At 38.2% G+C, this 17953-nt stretch overlaps 2 protein-coding genes across 2 annotated transcripts; both read right to left on the bottom strand.

The window, feature by feature from the left end:
• Positions 1-3337: 3337 nt before the first annotated feature.
• On the bottom strand, positions 3338-10069 carry LOC120430001 (uncharacterized). The gene is made up of 2 exons (XM_039595099.2): positions 9788-10069; positions 3338-4135 (listed from the first exon to the last, which is right to left on the bottom strand). Exons 1-2 carry the CDS (start codon positions 9828-9830, stop codon positions 3648-3650), a joined length of 531 nt encoding a protein of 176 aa, XP_039451033.1. The 5' UTR covers positions 9831-10069; the 3' UTR covers positions 3338-3647.
• A 5992-nt stretch (positions 10070-16061) lies between these two features.
• On the bottom strand, positions 16062-17238 carry LOC120429999 (leucine-rich repeat-containing protein 40-like). Its single transcript, XM_039595097.2, has 2 exons — positions 17083-17238; positions 16062-17016 (listed from the first exon to the last, which is right to left on the bottom strand). Exons 1-2 carry the CDS (start codon positions 17100-17102, stop codon positions 16266-16268), a joined length of 771 nt encoding a protein of 256 aa, XP_039451031.1. The 5' UTR covers positions 17103-17238; the 3' UTR covers positions 16062-16265.
• Positions 17239-17953: the final 715 nt, after the last annotated feature.

Here is a 17953-nt window from a genome sequence, read left to right as displayed (position 1 = left end):
TTGTTCTGTAGCTTCAAAACGAGGTATACAAAAGCCCATAGAAGAAGTTCATATTTTAAGTAATCTAACGACAATCGGTTACATAGTGATTTTGATTTAGAAGAATTTATCGTGGAAAACGTGAATTTGCAAGTGGATCAACAAAAAACGTGGACGAGAATCCATACAATGTTCCATAAAATAAACCGTCTAAAATTCTAAAACACCGCAAAAATCAAATTTTGATTGGAGGGGGAGGGGGGGGGGGGGGTCTTCAAAGAGAGGTGGATTTTAACTCAAGAAGAAGGGGAGGGAGATTGAACGTAAATCAGAAACTTTAACATAGCATAAACCGCCATTCCGTGCATCAAATAGACAGAGCAAGAATATTAAAATTCACCACATTAATGCATGTGGCCTCAAATATATGAAAAAATCGAAAATTAAACTTATTTTCTGGAAAAATATCAAAATTCATTTGTTTTCATTATACTAAGTACAAACAATACAAAAAAGTCTCAAAAAAGCAAAAAAATATTTTTGGCCGCTCGCTTATATGGAAATACCCCATAGTGCTTTGGTGGTGAAGAACACCACGGATTTTTACAAGCTCGTGGCGATAGTGGAAAGTTGTAAATTAGGTTTCAAACCGATTAACAAACTAACCCGATTTGGAACCAAGGTGACCTGCTTCTCTGTCAAAGATTTTGACAAGTTGCAAGAGCTACTCAAGAAGAAGAAAGTGGAATTCTACACCCACGATCGGCGGAGCGAACGAAATCATTGGGTGGTTCTTCGTGGTTTTCCTGATGAACTGAAACCGGAAGAGGTCAAGTACCTTCTGAAGAGGGATCTCAAGCTGGACGCGCTGGAGGTGCATATCATCAAGCGGAAGGAAAAATCCACCGTGAACGAAACTCCGTACATTGTGGTCTTCCCCAAGGGATACACAAATCTGAAGAAGCTCTCTGCAATGAAAGTTGTGGCAAGCACTATCATCCGGTGGGAGGCCTACCGGAACAAGCGGCCGAACGTGACCCAGTGCAGGAACTGCTTGCAGCTGGGTCATGGAACCAGGAACTGTCACCTGAAAGGCAGGTGCAACAACTGTAGGGGTCCCCACAAGACGGACGAGTGCAAAGTTCAAGAAGCCGAGCCGAAGCGGTGTGCCAACTGCTCTGGAGCCCACGAAGCCACGGACCGCAGCTGCCCTAAGCGTGCGGACTTCATCCGGAGGCGCCAGCAGGCGTCGAAACCAAAACCGCCGGCAAGGAAGGCGGAGAAGCAGAGTCCAGCAGTTCCGGCGTTTACGCCGGCGGAGTTCCCTCCGCTGCCGGGCGCAGTTCCGGACGGAAAATCCAAGAATCGCCCTCGTCCCGCAGGAAGCAGCCAAGGTGGCCCCCGAAACTGTGGAGCCACGGAGAAGGAAGTCGGGGAGGCACTCTACAGTTCGGCTGAGCTGTGGGGGATTTTCTCCGAGTACATCGGCAGGTTCAAGACCTGCAAGACTCGCTTGGACCAAGTAACCCTCGTCAGTTACATGATCTCCAAGTATGGAATTTGAGGAGTTTTTTTTGTTGTTATTATATATTGTTTTACTGATCCTCGGTCCCAACCTGGTCACAGCACCTAAAAGGACTTAATAAAAATAAGTTAAGAAAAAAAAAAGAAAGCAGCAGCGTCCCTCTCTCCTCAGCGGAGTACGAGCGCAGCCGTTCCTGCAGTTGGGCAGCGTACGGTTCCAGCGAACAACCCAGCAATCCCTCCTGGATGGGGGCGGTCGTTTGCAAGCGTGGTGTCACCGGGGAAGATCTCTTTACCCTGCCGGAGTTCTTTGCTCTCGCGGGGGAGATGATGACGCGGTTTCGGAGCTGCCGTAACAAGGCGGAGCAATTTCTGGACCTCGGGGAGCTAATGATCAAGCACATCTATAATTGATTATTTTTGTCTGTGATCTAGTTTTAAGCTTTCTCTCTATCTATCCTTTTCTCATTGCTCTTTCTGTAAGTTTTTTGAAAACTTTTTCTTACTCTTGCCTATTTCATAGTTATAAGTAATAATTTTTCGATTGAATTACGATGTAAAACACAGCTGAAAGGAACACCAAAACTCTGTTGTGTACCTAAATGAACTCATTGTAACTTGATTATTCACAAATAAAACCGAATTGAAATTGAAATTAATAAAATTTTCATAATTTGCAACATGGGTATCAACGAAGCGAAATTTGCTATGCTTTTTCACTTTTATTAGAGTTTTTTTGTAAATCCCAAAAAATTTCACAAAATACCGTATTTTTTTGATAATATTAAAATTTTCAAAAAGTACCGTATTTTTTTTGAAAATACTCAAATTTACACAAAATACCGTATTTGTTGAAAATACTAAAATTTTCAGTAAATATCGTATTTGTCCAAATTATTAAAATTTTTATAATTTGCATCATGGATGAAAGCAAGGCAAAATTTGATATCTTTTTCACTTTTATTCGAGTGTTTTTTTTTTTGTTAAATACTAACATTTTCACAAAATACCGTATTTTTCGGAAATACTCAAACAGTGAAAATGCATGCAACATTTTCAAACCGTTCGAAAGTCTTATTGAAAATTATGAAAATTTGAGTACTTTCAGCAGTACATTGTGAAAATTTGAGTATTTTTGAAAAAATACGTCATTTTGTGAAAATTCCCAATTTACTAGAACCAAAAATACTAGTACAGTAAAAAGGCATTTCAAATTTCGCTTCGTTTGATACCCACATTGCAAATTATGTAAAAATACGGTACTTTGTGATTTTTTTAATTTATAAAAAAACTCTAATAATAATACTAACAGTGAACCGCACGCAAAATATTGAATCGTTTGATACCCATATTGATAATATTTTTAAAAAATAGTATTTTTGAGAAAATCTGGTATGCTGTTTTTTTTTTATTTTTACTTTGAAACTTATCATATTATCAAAAAAATGTAAGAGAAAGTTTGAAAATTCAACATATTTGGTTGGATTAAGTCAATTTCTAAGCCAACTCACACGAAATCGGGAAAAGTTGCCCCGACCCCTCTTCGATTTGCGTGAATTTTTTCTAAAGGGTAACTTTTGTCCCTGATCACGAATCCGAGGTCCGTTTTTTGATATCTCGTGACGGAGGGGCGGTACGACCCCTTCCAGTTTTGAATATGCAAAAAATCAAATATATATCATGTAAACAATATATTATGTGTGGATTTCTTTCTTAAATAAAAAAAAAACTTTATCATGATTGCATAAAATGTTTATTGTTTCATGTGTTCTTTTTTCTCATTTGCAAATGTTTATATAAACAGTCAAACAACACGGTTTATGATTTTAGCTGTACAGTTCATTGTTGAAGTTTCAACGACTTTTTATTTGCCACCGCTAGTAAGTGCTCCCACCAGGAGCTTCATATTTCCAGCAGATTGTTTCCCATTAAAAATTCAACTCTGCCGTTTCTCTGTTGGAAAGTCTTAATTTTAAAAAACGTAAAACAAAACTTCTTCTGTACACTTTAAGAGCTGATGTCGAGGAGCAGAAAGTTGATGATTGTGAGGTTTCCCCGATCGCTGCGCGAATCGCTCAGCCCAGCCTCTCTGAGCGATCCTCGCCGATCAAAAGGAGGGTGCGCGATTAGGTTTGATCTTCACCTTAAGCGTCGTACAGCAGCTGTAGCCGGTTCGGGTCCGTTTCTTCGCTGGTTTTCATCTCGGAATCGCGACCCAAATCCCGTCCGTCCTGGTCCGCACCGCCGGGTCGAGGCCGGCGGAACTTGCCCAGCGCCATGTGGCCACTGGAGTGACTCGCGATCAACGAGTTGCGTTTGTTGTCCGAAGCGGCACCGGCGGAACTTGCGCCGGAACTGTCCCGGATCACTTCCACGTACTCGAGCAGGTCGTTGTCCGCGTAGGACCGACTGTCTTGACTTTCCAGCAGGTCGTGGCGGGACTTTGGGGTCAACCAGGGCAGCTCTATGGTGTTGCGTGGTGGGGCCAACGGTGGCGTTGAACTGCGCTTCCGCAGGTAGTTGAAGCAGCACGTCCGGAAGTGGCGCGTTCCGCAGGCGGAGGCACACTCGCGGCCACACGAGTCGCAGGACAGGGCCGCCGAGAAGGCGCAGGTCGCCCACAGCGCGCAATCTGGGGGAGACAGATATTAACAGTTGTGAATTTATGGTTTGGTAGGTTAATTGATTCGGTAGTTGGGGATAGATAAGGTTTGGATTTATAGCATCATGGTGAATTACCCATAAAGTATCAATGATGAATAAGCGTGGGGGATTTGGGAATAATTGACCTATGTCACCGGTGACGGGAAGCGGACAGTTTTTGCCAACATCAAAGAAACGTTATCGACGTCAGTTGCAATCGCTGCAAACATAGGAGATCGAAAGCCTTCTACGAATTTTGTTAAATATTCAAGGACAGTTTTGTAGACACTTTTCTTGCCAGATTGACTCCTTTGAGCCGTTAAGATTGATATCTCAGTCTATTCCGAGAAAATTGATTAAATTCTGTTTTAAAATAAGCATGTCAAACATTCTGATGTATTCTTTGTTGTACCGTCGTAATTTAACTTTATGAATAAAATAAACATATCAAACATGAGCAGTTCTCTCAGATTTCGGTCATTCGATTTTTTTTTGTATTTTTTAATCCAACTGAATTTTGTTTTGGTGCCTTCGGTATGCCCAAAGAAGCCATTTTGCATCATTAGTTTGTTCATATAATTTTCCATACAAATTTGGCAGCTGACCATACAAAAATTATGTATGAAAATTCAAAAATCTGTACCTTTTGAAGGAATTTTTTGATCGATTTGGTGTCTTCGGCAAAGTTGTAGGTATGGATATGGACTACACTGAAAAAATTATGCACGGTAAAAAAAAATGATGATTTTTAATTTAACTTTTTGTCACACTATTTTTATTTTTTTTTAATTTTTTGATATGTTTTAGAGGACATCAAATGTCAACTTTTCAGAAATTTCCAGGTTGTGCAAAAAATCTTTGAGCGAGTTATGAATTTTTGAATCAATACTGATTTTTTCAAAAAATCGAAAAATTGGTCGCAAAAATTTTTCAACTTCATTTTTCGATGTAAAATCAAATTTGCAATCAAAAAGTACTCTAGTGAAATTTTGATAAAGTGCACCGTTTTCAAGTTAAATCCATTTTTAGGTGACTTTTTTGAAAATAGTCGCAGTTTTTAATTTTTTTAAATTAGTGCACATGTTTGCCCACTTTTGAAAAAAATATTTTTGAAAAGCTGAGAAAATTCTCTATATTTTTCATTTTTGAACTTTGTTGATACGACCCTTAGTTGCTGAGATATTGCCATGCAAAGGTTTAAAAATAGGAAAATTGATGTTTTCTAAGTCCCACCCAAACAACACTCCATTTTCCAATGTCGATATCTCAGCAACTATTCGTCCAATTTTCAATGTTAAAATATGAAACAATTTTCCGATCTTTTCGAATTTTTTTTTTCTTTTTGAAAAAAAAATTGATTTTACATAAAAAAATGCAGTTGAAAAATTTTTGCGACCAATTTTTCGATTTTTTGAAAAAATCAGTATTGATTCAAAAATTCATAACTCGCTCAAAGATTTTTTGCACAACCTGGAAATTTCTGAAAAGTTGGCATTTGATGTCCTCTAAAACATATAAAAAAAAATAATGTTTTTTTTGCAAACCAAGTTTTAGTGACAAAAAGTTAAATAAAAAATCATATTTTTTATTACCGTGCATCATTTTTTCCAGTGTAGTCCGTATCTATACCTACAACTTTGTCAAAGACACTGAATCGATAAAAAAATTCCTTCAAAAGATACAGATTTTTGAATTTTCATACATAATTTTTGTATGGCCAGCTGCCAAATTTGTATGGAAAATTATATGGACAAACTAATGATGCAAAATGGCTTCTTTGGGCATACCGAAGGCACCAAAAAAGTTTCAGCCGGATTAAAAAATACAAAAATTAAAATTGAAGAAAAAAGACCGATTTCGACCGATTTGTAAAAATAGTCAAATTTAATTGTAAATTATTTTATAGACTGTACTTAACGATAGTTCCCGTAATTTTAAAGATGCTAAAATGAGTGTAACATAAATCTTGGTGCAACAAATTCTGGTTGATGTGCACCGTTAAAGTGCACAAGATGTATATTTTTTGAAATTTTTGGCCAAAAATGCCAATAACTTGAAAACCGTACACTTACGTTATGAGCTGGGTGCTGAATAGTGGTTCGCAAAACGGCCTCAATTTTGAACTGTCAAAGTGGAACCAATTTGCTATTCGCCAAAAATAGAGAGTATTGTTATCGATCATTAAATTTTTTTTTCAAGGATGACATTTTTTTGGCTTTTGAGTACCTGAAGTTGAAGTCAAGAAATCTTTAAAAAGTTGAAGGCGAGATCGTCATTTTTTATAATTATTAATTGAAGTTGTTTATGGAGTCGATGCGGTTGTATCCATCCAGAAGCTGCCTGTCTTAATTCTGATTTGATTCTGTTTGAAAACCTACAACGCACACAATTTTGCAGCAAAAAATATCAGAAACTAGCCAAAATGAAACACAAACAACTGATTATAAAACAGCTCATTTATCAGTAAGAAAAAAGTCATGCTTGTCCTTGAACAGCTTCCCAATGGAGCATTTCCATTCGAGCAGTTTTTGCTTTTTTCTACAATGTATTTCTTATGGAGCTGTCAAAAACTGCTCGACTGCGGGTGCTCCATTTGTAGATGTAAACAAAGTGGGATCATTCCAAAATCACGTTACGCATTCGCTCTATTCATCCACCCAGGTTATGAGTAACTCTTTCTCAATAAACATTCAAACCTACGATTATTTTTACTCGAAAAGAAGAAGTGTTAGATTCTTTCCAGGAATATTTTTTTTCTCAAACTAATCGCTACGCTTGTGTTGCTTTTTTAGTGTCCTAAAACGTTAAAAATGGCATAGAAAGTAATTTCCAAACGAAACTTTTGAAGAGCTTGAAACTAGAACTGCCATAATTTTTAGGAAAGTTATTTTTTTTTGCGCAGATTTTATTTCCATTTTAGCAATTCTGTTATTTAAGATTGGTGGGATTTGTTCAAAATATTTTTAAAAAGTTACATGAAACAAAAAAAGTAAATTGATTGATATAACTTTGAGATAAAAAATCAACTTTTTGGGTACATTTCCGTTTCGCAAAAAAAAAAAAAAAAAAAATGGATCGAAATTAACAGGCAGAAATAGGTAAATTGCAGAAATTTAAGCCTCATCCATGCAGGATAACCACATGATTTAGGAGGTTCTACATTTTTTACATTTAATAGGTGTTAAACAAAATCGGTGCAAATTGGACATTTTCAAGGTCAATATTACTTTTTTAAATTTTTAGTCTGAAATCACTATTTCTGGCCCACTTTGAAAGGGGGGGGGGGGGGGTTACATAGGGGTTTTTGGTGCCCTCTCCCCGTGCCATACCTTCACACTTAGGAGACCCAGGAGGTGGAATATTGTCGCAGTAAGAACGATACACGTCTGTGGATCCGTTTTACCAACCGCAAGGCGTTTTAAGGTGTTACGTCGATTCCGTTTTTTAAAGGAGTTGTGAAGTTGCCTTGTAATTTGAATAATTTGTGATTGGTATGCCACTGAAATTGCTAGCCCGAGTCATATCAATTTTTTTTTATATTTAATCTGTGATACACATAGTATTTACCAAAAGGCCAAAAAAATACAATTCCTTATTTTGTTTTTGAAAAGGCTGGTACAAATATTTGTTTTTGTCACCCCCCCCCCCTTCAAAATTGGCCCGAAAAATCAGGGGGCAAAAAAAATATTTTTAAAATAAACTTCAAAATTTCAATGAAAATTCAAGTGCAACCAGCTTAAATCAAATTAAAATACATTCTTCTGCGTTTAAAATTATTTTTAGCATGTTTGGGTTTATTAAAAAATCTTAAGATTTTTTGAAAATTTTCGATGCAAAATCTTTTTTTTCGATACAATTTTTGTTTTTGTCAGATCTTAGATTTTTTGAAAACTAATGATTGCAAAACAACTGAACTAGTGTAAAATGCATTTTAAAACACTTTTTTTATTTAAATGTAAAGACTATGGCTTGTTATTTAAATTTTTATATTTTTTTTATTTTTTGCCCCCCCCCTTGACCTCGGCCAGGGCCGAGGGACAAACACTTTTTTAAATATTTGCATCGGCCTAAGCTATGGGAATCCCATTTTTGATAGGTAACTAAAAAAATAAAAACAAACTCTAGAACTGTAGACATTTTCCCGAAGCTTTCACCATAGTATTTTTTTTTGTAAAAATAATGTTTTGAACCTAATTTTTTGATAGCAATAGCGGTTATATAAATCTAATCACGTATTCGTACATTTACTTTATTTTGCACTGACTATAAATATCGCAACAAACTTTTCGAATGAAAAGCATATTTGAAAAACCCTGGTGATCGTTTTTTTACTGTACAGTTTTATAGATTTGGTTAGAGCGTCCAATTTCCCGGGGTTACAAATTTCCCGGGAAACGAGAAATTTTCAACCAATTTCCCGGGAAATCCCGGGAATTCCCGGGAAATTTTAAATTTATTCAAAGTTGATCTGATCTTGATTCTGATCAATATTTTGCTTAAAAAAATGTATACGACAGCGATTTTAATGGTTGAAATAAGTCTGACGATCAATTGACAACTTGACTACATATAAAAATCAAACAACTGCAAGAAAGTTTTTTTTTTCTAATTTTATAAGTACGATAAATAAAAAAAATATCTAAGGTATTTTTTGATGAGAATTTTTTTTATCACCGATTTTTTTTTACAGTGAGTAAAATGAATCCATACTCCACAACCATAAAATTTATTTTAAACTTGTCTCCGTGATCAGTTTGAGAGAGTGTGCTTTGACACATAAAGTTAAAATTGAAATAAAAAAAAACATGGAGAAATTATGTTTTTCATGACAAATTACTTTTCTAAAACAAATCATACTGGTTTCAGCTCTTGAGCAAAACGGCAAAGCTTTTAAGTTTTTCCTATAAATCTAACTTCTTGTGTTTGCCTTTCTTATGGTTTTATTATGTCACATGATTTTCAGGATTATAACTGACTTCGGTTGAAATCTTTTCCACAGCACATAAACATGATTTGAATTCTACGATAAATTAACATCATTTTATCATCAGTCTTCCATTTTTTCTATTAACCCTTTAACACCCATTTTTGCACTTGGGCTACATAATTCTTTCACTTTAAATGATAATTTCTTTAAAACTAGGTATTAAATGAATTGAAGTAATTTTTCAATTCGATTTTCATCTCATTTGATCATGGTTAACAAAAACGACAAAAAAAAAAATCGCAATTTTACTTTGGCGGTAAGGGGTTAATATACTTTTTAATTGAATAACACCAAAATCGAATAGTTGATTTCCATTAGACAAGATCTATTTAAAGTTGCTTCAGAAATTAATATTATCAGAATTAAATCTTGATATCAACATTTCTGATCATCTGATTATAACTCTATAAGAACTAAACATCACATGTTGATATTTTTCATTTATTTTTTTCAAGGCATTTTCAAAAAAATGGTTCCAAAAGTTAAGAAAATGTATACTTCCGCTTGAATTTCTGGAAATCCCGGGAATTCCCGGGACGGGAAATTGTACGCTCTAGATTTGGTATTTGAACAAACTTTGTCACTTGACTCTCGAAGGGTCGATAATTTCCGATTTGTACCATACAATTGAAGAAAATTCAAACCATCACTTACATATTAAAACAAAGGATAAACACGCAGTCCTTTGGCTGACCATTTTGATTAGTTTTCAGTCCTTCGTTGGAACGTTCACCCGGGCACACACTTTGTCTCGAACAAAAATCACTCTAAAAATCTCTATCGACACTGCAACTGCTGCATTCCTGATGGGTTGAACAAAATTTCCTCTTCAACACTTTAGTCGGCACATCTTCTCTTCCAGGATCAGAACTATTCCTCTTTTCGATCGAACCTGTTGCTTCCGGTGGCACCGTTATCGGCAGACTGTGCTGACTGCCAGCCTGGGCCACGCCATTTATATGTGAAATTTTCGAATCTGGCGCGCGCGATTTTCCCTTCTGCCGGTGTGGCAAGAGCCTCCTGCCAGCTTCTGCTGGGAAAAGTGACGCACTTTTCCGGCAGCATGGCGGAGCAGGCTGTCAGTGTGCGCGCCAACTGACCCTTGGCGTTTGGGGTGCTGGTTTGATATAATATTTTGAGGTGGAAAAGAATGTGAAAAATAGTTAAATTAAATTACATTATTTGCAAAAATCTAGTTTTAATCGCTACTGTAATTTTTGCTATGACTAAAAAAGCCATTTTGCTTATTAGGTATACATTTGAAGATGACTTTATAAATGTGATACGAACATAAGGATTTAACAAAAATTTCTTTTTGGTTTGTTCCAGCTGCCGTACTGGGCCCAAATCTCAAATCGACAATTAATGATTAAAAAATCAGTTATTTATTAAACCATGAATTTTACATAAGTTATTATTTGTATTTAGCAAAAAACTTTTTTTTACAGTTGTTGTACAAAAGTTTAAGGTATTACAAGGTTATTACCAAGGTATATCATCGAACTGTTGTCCTCTGGAACTTGAGGTTAGTTATGAATCTATTAAAACCATTTCTTGATGACCCTTTCTGTCGCTCCATTCAACATTCCAAATTTGTAAGATTTGCCATATATTGTTGCAACAATTAAGCAAACACACAAGTTCCCACACGCCACCCAGATCACAATCGAATTAAATCAGAAACCCCTCACAACAAAACGCCAAATTCAATTATCGAGCGCCCTGCCAACTTGAGGGGACCGTCTCCGATTTGGAACCACAAAATGTTCCTGCTTTCGATTAACGACTCGGAAAGGATTGTGCGAGCTCATTGTTTTACGCACTTTCGTTTGATCCCCATTCAACCAGACCCGGACGAATTTAAATCAGCCAAACGGGAAGCCAAGCTCGGGGACATGTTAGTTATGGTTTTTCTTATCAAACGTTGGTGGGGAGCACTTTTTGGCCTTTGATCTAAATTTGCATCACAACCTGACGGATGATGGTGGAGTCCATCTCAACACACGATGCAGCGGAAGCTTTCAAGGGCGACGACTTGCAAAGATAAAAAATCTGAAGGAAAGTTTTGCTCCTACTAGACTCAATAAAAATGGTAATTTCTTCCGGGGTCCGTAATTTTACTCTCTAGTAAATTATTTTTCCCGTTCACGTACAACTTTGTGCGCACTTACCTGGTTCTTTGGATTTGATTTTTGCAGGAAAAGTTGTTGATCGATATTTATTCCAGTAGGTTATGGGTAGCAGTTTGGTGGATTCTAAATTGTCTTATATTTTTATTTGAATTGTGAACAAAAATATCTCAAGTTTGATAATACAAATTTCTCATTAGACTAAATTAAATCCACATTTTCAAGTAAGGATTCTCAACTCTGACCGAAACCAACATTTGCGCATGAATTTAGAATACACGCCACTGATGTTTAAAATTATCGCATAGGAGCAGTTCTCTCAGATTTCGGTCATTCAATCTTTTTTTTGTATTTTTTAATCCGACTGAAACTTTTTTGGTGCCTTCAGTATGCCCAAAGAAGCCATTTTGCATCATTAGTTTGTCCATATAATTTTCCATACAATTTTGGCAGCTGTCCATACAAAAATGATGTATGAAAATTGAAAAATCTGTATCTCTTGAAGGAATTTTTTGATCGGTTTGGTGTCTTAGGCAAAGTTGTAGGTATGGATATGGACTACACTGAAAAAAAATGATACAGGGTAAAATTTTTTTTTGTGATTTTTTATTTAACTTTTTGTCACTAAAACTTGATTTGCAAAAAAACACTATTTTTATTTTTTGATATGTTTTAGAGGACATCAAATGCCAACTTTTCAGAAATTTCCAGGTCGTGCAAAAAATCTTTGAGCGAGTTATGAATTTTTGAATCAATACTGATTTTTTCAAAAAATCGAAAAATTGGTCGCAAAAATGTTTCAACTTCATTTTTTGATGTAAAATCAAATTTGCAATCAACTTTAAAGTACCTTAGTAAAATTTTGATAAAGTGCACCGTTTTCAAGTTAAATCCATAATTAGGTGACTTTTTTGAAAGTAGTCAAAGTTTTTCATTTTTTAAAATTAGTGCACATGTTTGCCCACCTTTGAAAAAAATATTTTTGAAAAGCTGAGAAAATCCTCTATATTTTGCATTTTTGAACTTTGTTGATACGACCCTTAGTTGCTGAGATATTGCCATGCAAAGGTTTCAAACAGCCGGTCCCTAAGATGACAGTTTTCGTGAGTTGCGCATATACACCGACAGATGGCCAGTGGGCCTCGTCGGAGTCCACCCATTAAATACGCAACTCGAAATTTGCATGGGAAACTTTTTTTTCGTGACGGTTTTCGCGGCATGCTCACTTCAACTGTTCTAGACTTAAGTTTGGACGTGGCGTATCTCTTAACAAGTTTTTTAAGAAAATGATTCCAGACTGCATATTTTGTCGTTTTAAACCGAAACAAAACAAAAACTATGTTTATTTAAACTATTCGCCATTTTCAAAAGTTTGGCTAGATAATATCGAAGGCCGCCATCTTAGGCCCACTGGGCCCACAAAACGGGGTACGCTCAATTTGTATGGGAGCTGTCAACATGCTCCCGGGCTGGTTTAAAAACAGGAAAATTGATGTTTTCTAAGTCCCACCCAAACAACCCACCATTTTCTATCGTCAATATCTCAACAACTAATGGTCCGATTTTCAATGTTAAAATATGAAACATTCGTGAAATTTTCCGATCTTTTCGAAAAAAATATTTTCAAATTTTTAACCAAGAATAACATTTGAAAAGGGCGTAATATTGAATTTAATTGAATAGTATTGACCAATTTTTCGATTTTTTGAAGAAATCAGTATTGATTAAAAAATTCATAACTCGCTCAAAGATTTTTTTTTTTTTTTGGCTGTAGACCCATTGACCGTTACTCCCGGGACTCTACAGAAGACCCAGAACATCACCACACATCGGTAGACTAGTCCCTTAATCTCCCTGAGGCTATCTGAATATGATCTTAGGTCGAAATCCACCGACCTCTGCCATGCTACGGCGGTCGACCCATTGACCGTAATTCCCAGGACTCTACAGAAGACCCAGAACATCATCACTCATCGGTAGACTAGTCCCTGAACCTCCCTGAGGCTATCCGGATATGATCTGAGGTCTAAAACTACCGACCTCTGCCGTGTTACGGCGGTAGACCCATCGGACGTACCTCCCGGGACTCTACAGAAGACCCAGAACATCACCACATATCGGTAGACTAGTCCCTGAACCTCCCTGAGTCTATCTGGATATGATCTAAGGTCAAAAACCATCGACCTCTGCCTTGTTACGGCGGTAGACCCATCGGTCGTACCTCCCGGGACTCTACAGAAGACCCAGAACATGACCACATACCGGTAGACTAGTCCCTGACCTCCCTGAGGCTATCCGGATATGATCTGAGGTCTAAAACTACCGACCTCTGCCGTGTTACGGCGGTAGACCCTTCAGGCGTAGCTCTCGGGACTCCACAGAAGACCCAGAACATTTCCACATATCGGTAGACTAGTCTCGAACCTCCCTGAGGCTATCTGGATATGATCTGAGGTCAAAAAACACCGACCTCTGCCGTGTTACGGCGGTAGACCCATTGGTTGTACCTCCCGGGACACTACAGAAGACCCAGAACATCACCACATACCGGTAGACTAGTCCCTGAACCTCCCTGAGGCTATCCGGATATGATCTGAGGTCTAAAACTACCGACCTCTGCCGTGTTACGGCGGTAGACCCATCGGACGTACCTCCCGGGACTCTACAGAAGACCCAGAACACCCAGAACCACATATCGGTAGACTAGTCCCTGAACCTCCCTGAGGCTATCCGGATATGATCTGTGGTCAAAAACCACAGTCAAATCGCCTACCTCATACTTGTACGGCGTTGAACACATAGGCCTTAACTTGACGAAGTTTCGGATGACCTAGAACATCGTAAACCATGTAAATTTGGTGTAGCTGTATAGCTGACTTCATAACGATTCCAAAACAGTATAAATTTGTATAGTTTAGTTGATTTTTTATAAAAATATAGCTCATGTCTTCCATATAGCCAAAATCCCATAAGCCCTGTACCTCGCTTATGCAACTCTTGCGACAAAACCGAATCAGGTGGAATGACTCGTATATGCAAAGTTGCATATGCGAGGCGCTCTTATACGAGGTTTAACTGTAAAATTAAATTTGCAATCAAAAAGTATTTTTGGCGAAATTTTCCGATCTTGCCGAATACAATATTTTGATTTTTTTTAAATCAAAACTAACATTTCAAAAGGGCGTAATTTTTTTTGATTTTGAGCACATTCCAGGAAATGAAAATAGTAAACAGATTTTTTTAAACAATAATGGGTCATTCTCCGCCAACTCACACAGCAGTTGCCCCGACCCCTCTTCGATTTGCGTGAAACTTTGCTCTGAGGGGTTATTTTGGTTCCTGATCACGAATCCGAGTTTCATTTTTCGATATTTCGTGACGGTGGGGCGGTGCGACCCCTTTCATTTTTCTGGTTTTTTTTACTAAGACACGTTTTTTTGTGATCTGTAGCTCGCAACCGTGAAGAGATAGAAATTTGGTGTCAAAGGGACTTTTGTGTAAAATTAGACGTCCGATTTGATGGCGTAGTTTTACAATCGCTGCCATTTCCCGTTACTCAACTGTCAAAAATCGTGAGACATGTCATTATATGGGAAATTTAATGTTCTTTTCGAATCTGAAATAACCCAGAAAGGTCATTTTTTTCATTTAGAACAAATCAAAAATTTTAATACGCATACTTAAGGGATTTGCATGTAATCTTCACGAGTTATCAGAGTTTTACAAAAAAGTTTTTTGAAAAAGTTATGATTTTGACCATTTTTGACCAGTTCTTTGAATTTTTAGCCCCTAGAAATCAATCGTGTGCTTTTGAAAATATTTTTTTTCGGAAAGTTCAGCTAATTTTGCCTTTGGACGATTGTTGTGACTCGTGCATTGCGAGAATCAGTTTTTTTTTTTCAAAAAAAATATTTTTGTGATGAGTGAGAGTATCCGGTTTGTTTTTTTTTATTTTCGAAAAATCCCCACTTACAAGCAATGAAATCCTATCAAAGTCACCCCGTTTTACGGTATCTAATGATTAAAAAAAAAGTTTTTTTTTCAAAAAAATTGGAAACATTTACAAATATTGTTTGCTTTGTTGCGTCGTTGCTGTCTTTTTTAATTTCTAAAACATATAAAAAATCAATGGTTTTGTGCAAATTAATCAAAAATTAAAATTCCAAAAAGCAGAATTCTTGGAGGGTTACTCATTTCTAAAGTTACCATAACATGAGATAGGGTTGGCAGATTTTCAAACATTTAGATTCGTTGGAATTTCTTTTTACAGAACTTACGTTGGGTCGGATCATGGATTCGGGCATAGTATCGATACAGATAAGTACATAAATATCACTTTAGTAGCCATAGCTTACCACTGGGTTGCTAGATCTTCAAATTTTGAGATTTTTTGGGATGGTCTTTTCAATATCAAACCAACGATATATTATATGAGAGTTTTTGAAATGATTTCTGGCCACTTATCAAACAAGTGGAAACATGCGAAAATACAAAACAACTTCAAAGAATTCAATATCGATGTAGGGGATCCTAATCAGAGTCAATTAGTTTTGGTTAAATCGTTCCAGCCAGTGATGAGAAACTGAATAGCAATTTTGGTCACACGCAGAACAACTTACGCACCATAGATAGACAGACATTTGTTCAATTTTAATTCTGAGTTGATAGGTATGCATTAAAGTGAGTCTACGAGCTTTTGTGAAAAGTTCCTTTTTTAGAGCAGGTTTACTACCTTACCTCAGTGAGAAAGGCTAAACAACACATTATTTCTTTCAAACTTTCCAATAAAAGGTCATAAAAACAGTTATTTGTCAAATATTATTCATTACGAATCACTAAAGTAACATCAATTGCACTAGAATATTTGTGTCAACATATGCTTCGTCGACCAAACGGCTTGATCACGCCACTACGCTCGAATCACTATCACTAGAACGAATCTCAAATTCCTGGAAAAAATATTACACTGTTTAACAATGTTGTCACCAACCGCCTCAACTCCTTCAATATGTCACCCGCCAAAGCCGGGGAAACGCTCGCTGAAGCTCAAAGTAGTCCAACCGCTGGATCGGATTCCCGGTCACGTTCAACATGCGCAGCGACGGGAACGTCCACCGTCGCAGCTCGATCTCCCTCAACTGATTGCCGGCCAGGTCCAACCGCTCCAGGTAGTACAGGATAAGGTCGGAATCGCCGGGCCGAACCTCGAGCAGCCGATTGTGGGCAAAGTTTAGGTTTCGCGCGTACGGCATGAACGAGAACAGTTCAAAGTTCAGCAGGTGGATCAGGTTTTCGGCCATGTCCAGCTCTTCGAGCTGGTTTAGGTACTTGAAGCTGGCGACGCTGGTCACCAGGTTGTTGCTCATCTTAAGCTTCCGCAAACTGTAACTTCGGTCCGGGTTGATGTAGATCCTGCTGATCCAGTTGTTGGACACGTCCAGCTCCAGGACGGTGTCGGGCATGTCCAGGCCCTGCATTCGGACGGCGTTCATGCGGAGGTACCGCACGCGGCTCATCCGTCGGAACAGGCCACCGGAGAACACACTGATGACGCTGTCCGTGTCGGCAAAGTCGTAGTGCTGACCGATGCGGAGCTTCTCGTATTGATCGTCGGGGAAGCGGATACCGCGCAGGTCGGTTCGGGAGGTTATGTAGATCTTCTGCAGCGTGCACCAATCATCCTCGACCACCTGACAGACGTAACGCTCGTAACGGGCGCTGCTCAGGACCACCAGGGATAGTAGCAGGATCGCACTGTGGAACGCGAAAGATACCTGATTAGTTCCGGGATCCTCAACGATCCTCAGACACCAAACTTACATTCTAAGCTGAGCGCCCATCGTGCTGGTCTAGACACCTCGGCAGAACTGAGTGGAGTGATCGACAAGTCGCGCAAAAAAGTGCGCCCAGTTGTTGACTCAGAGTCCCTAGCAAATTCTAAGCATTTTGTTATGTAAACTATCCCGCGCGCTGCACGCAACCGTGTTTGATACGGATCAGATCATCATCTGGGATCAATTATGATCGAACGACGAGGGGTCCCCCAACGCGTTGATCGCTTCCATCGCAAGTGGGGTTCGATGGACCCCTTGGCGCCATAATTAGTGGATTCCGCAAATTGTGCGCACAATTGCGCATAGATCATTCCATTAGCTCCCACTTAAGATCGAAATGCACTAATTGACGAATCATTAACAGCTGGGAATGTAAATGACAAAGGGGCACCCGCTCGGGTTAGGCGAAAATTACGTGCTAAACTTTATGAGGGTAGCAGATGCTATTGTAGACGCCAGGTCAGACCACTGCTGGACGTTTGAACCCGAAGTCCAGAGTAGGCGCTGGGACCACACAACGTGAAGTTCATGCGGGAATTTTTAAATTCTTTTTGATTGAACAAGAACGTGAATTGAGTGCCAAGATCGCAGTGTTGATCATTGGCAGAGACATTCGCCGACAGGATGACGGAAAGTAGGAACTATGAACTCGGCAGGTGTGATCACACCTCATCATCGGCGTAAAGTGTAACGAATGCAAATCGATTCACTTCTCGCCGCCAAGTCTGAGTTAATCGGAGGAGTGATTGCATTTTGTCATGAACCAGAACATTGCATCAACGCGATCGCAGCGTGAACTTTGTTGTAGGATAATATTAGGCGGTAGATCGGGGTTCAAATCCCGGCTCGGACCAACA

This window comes from Culex pipiens, chromosome 2, assembly GCF_016801865.2.
Source record: "Culex pipiens pallens isolate TS chromosome 2, TS_CPP_V2, whole genome shotgun sequence".
Classification (NCBI taxonomy): Eukaryota; Metazoa; Arthropoda; class Insecta; order Diptera; family Culicidae; genus Culex; species Culex pipiens.
The sequence above is the reverse complement of the archived record's forward strand: the minus strand, read 5'-3'. Positions and strand labels throughout refer to the sequence as shown.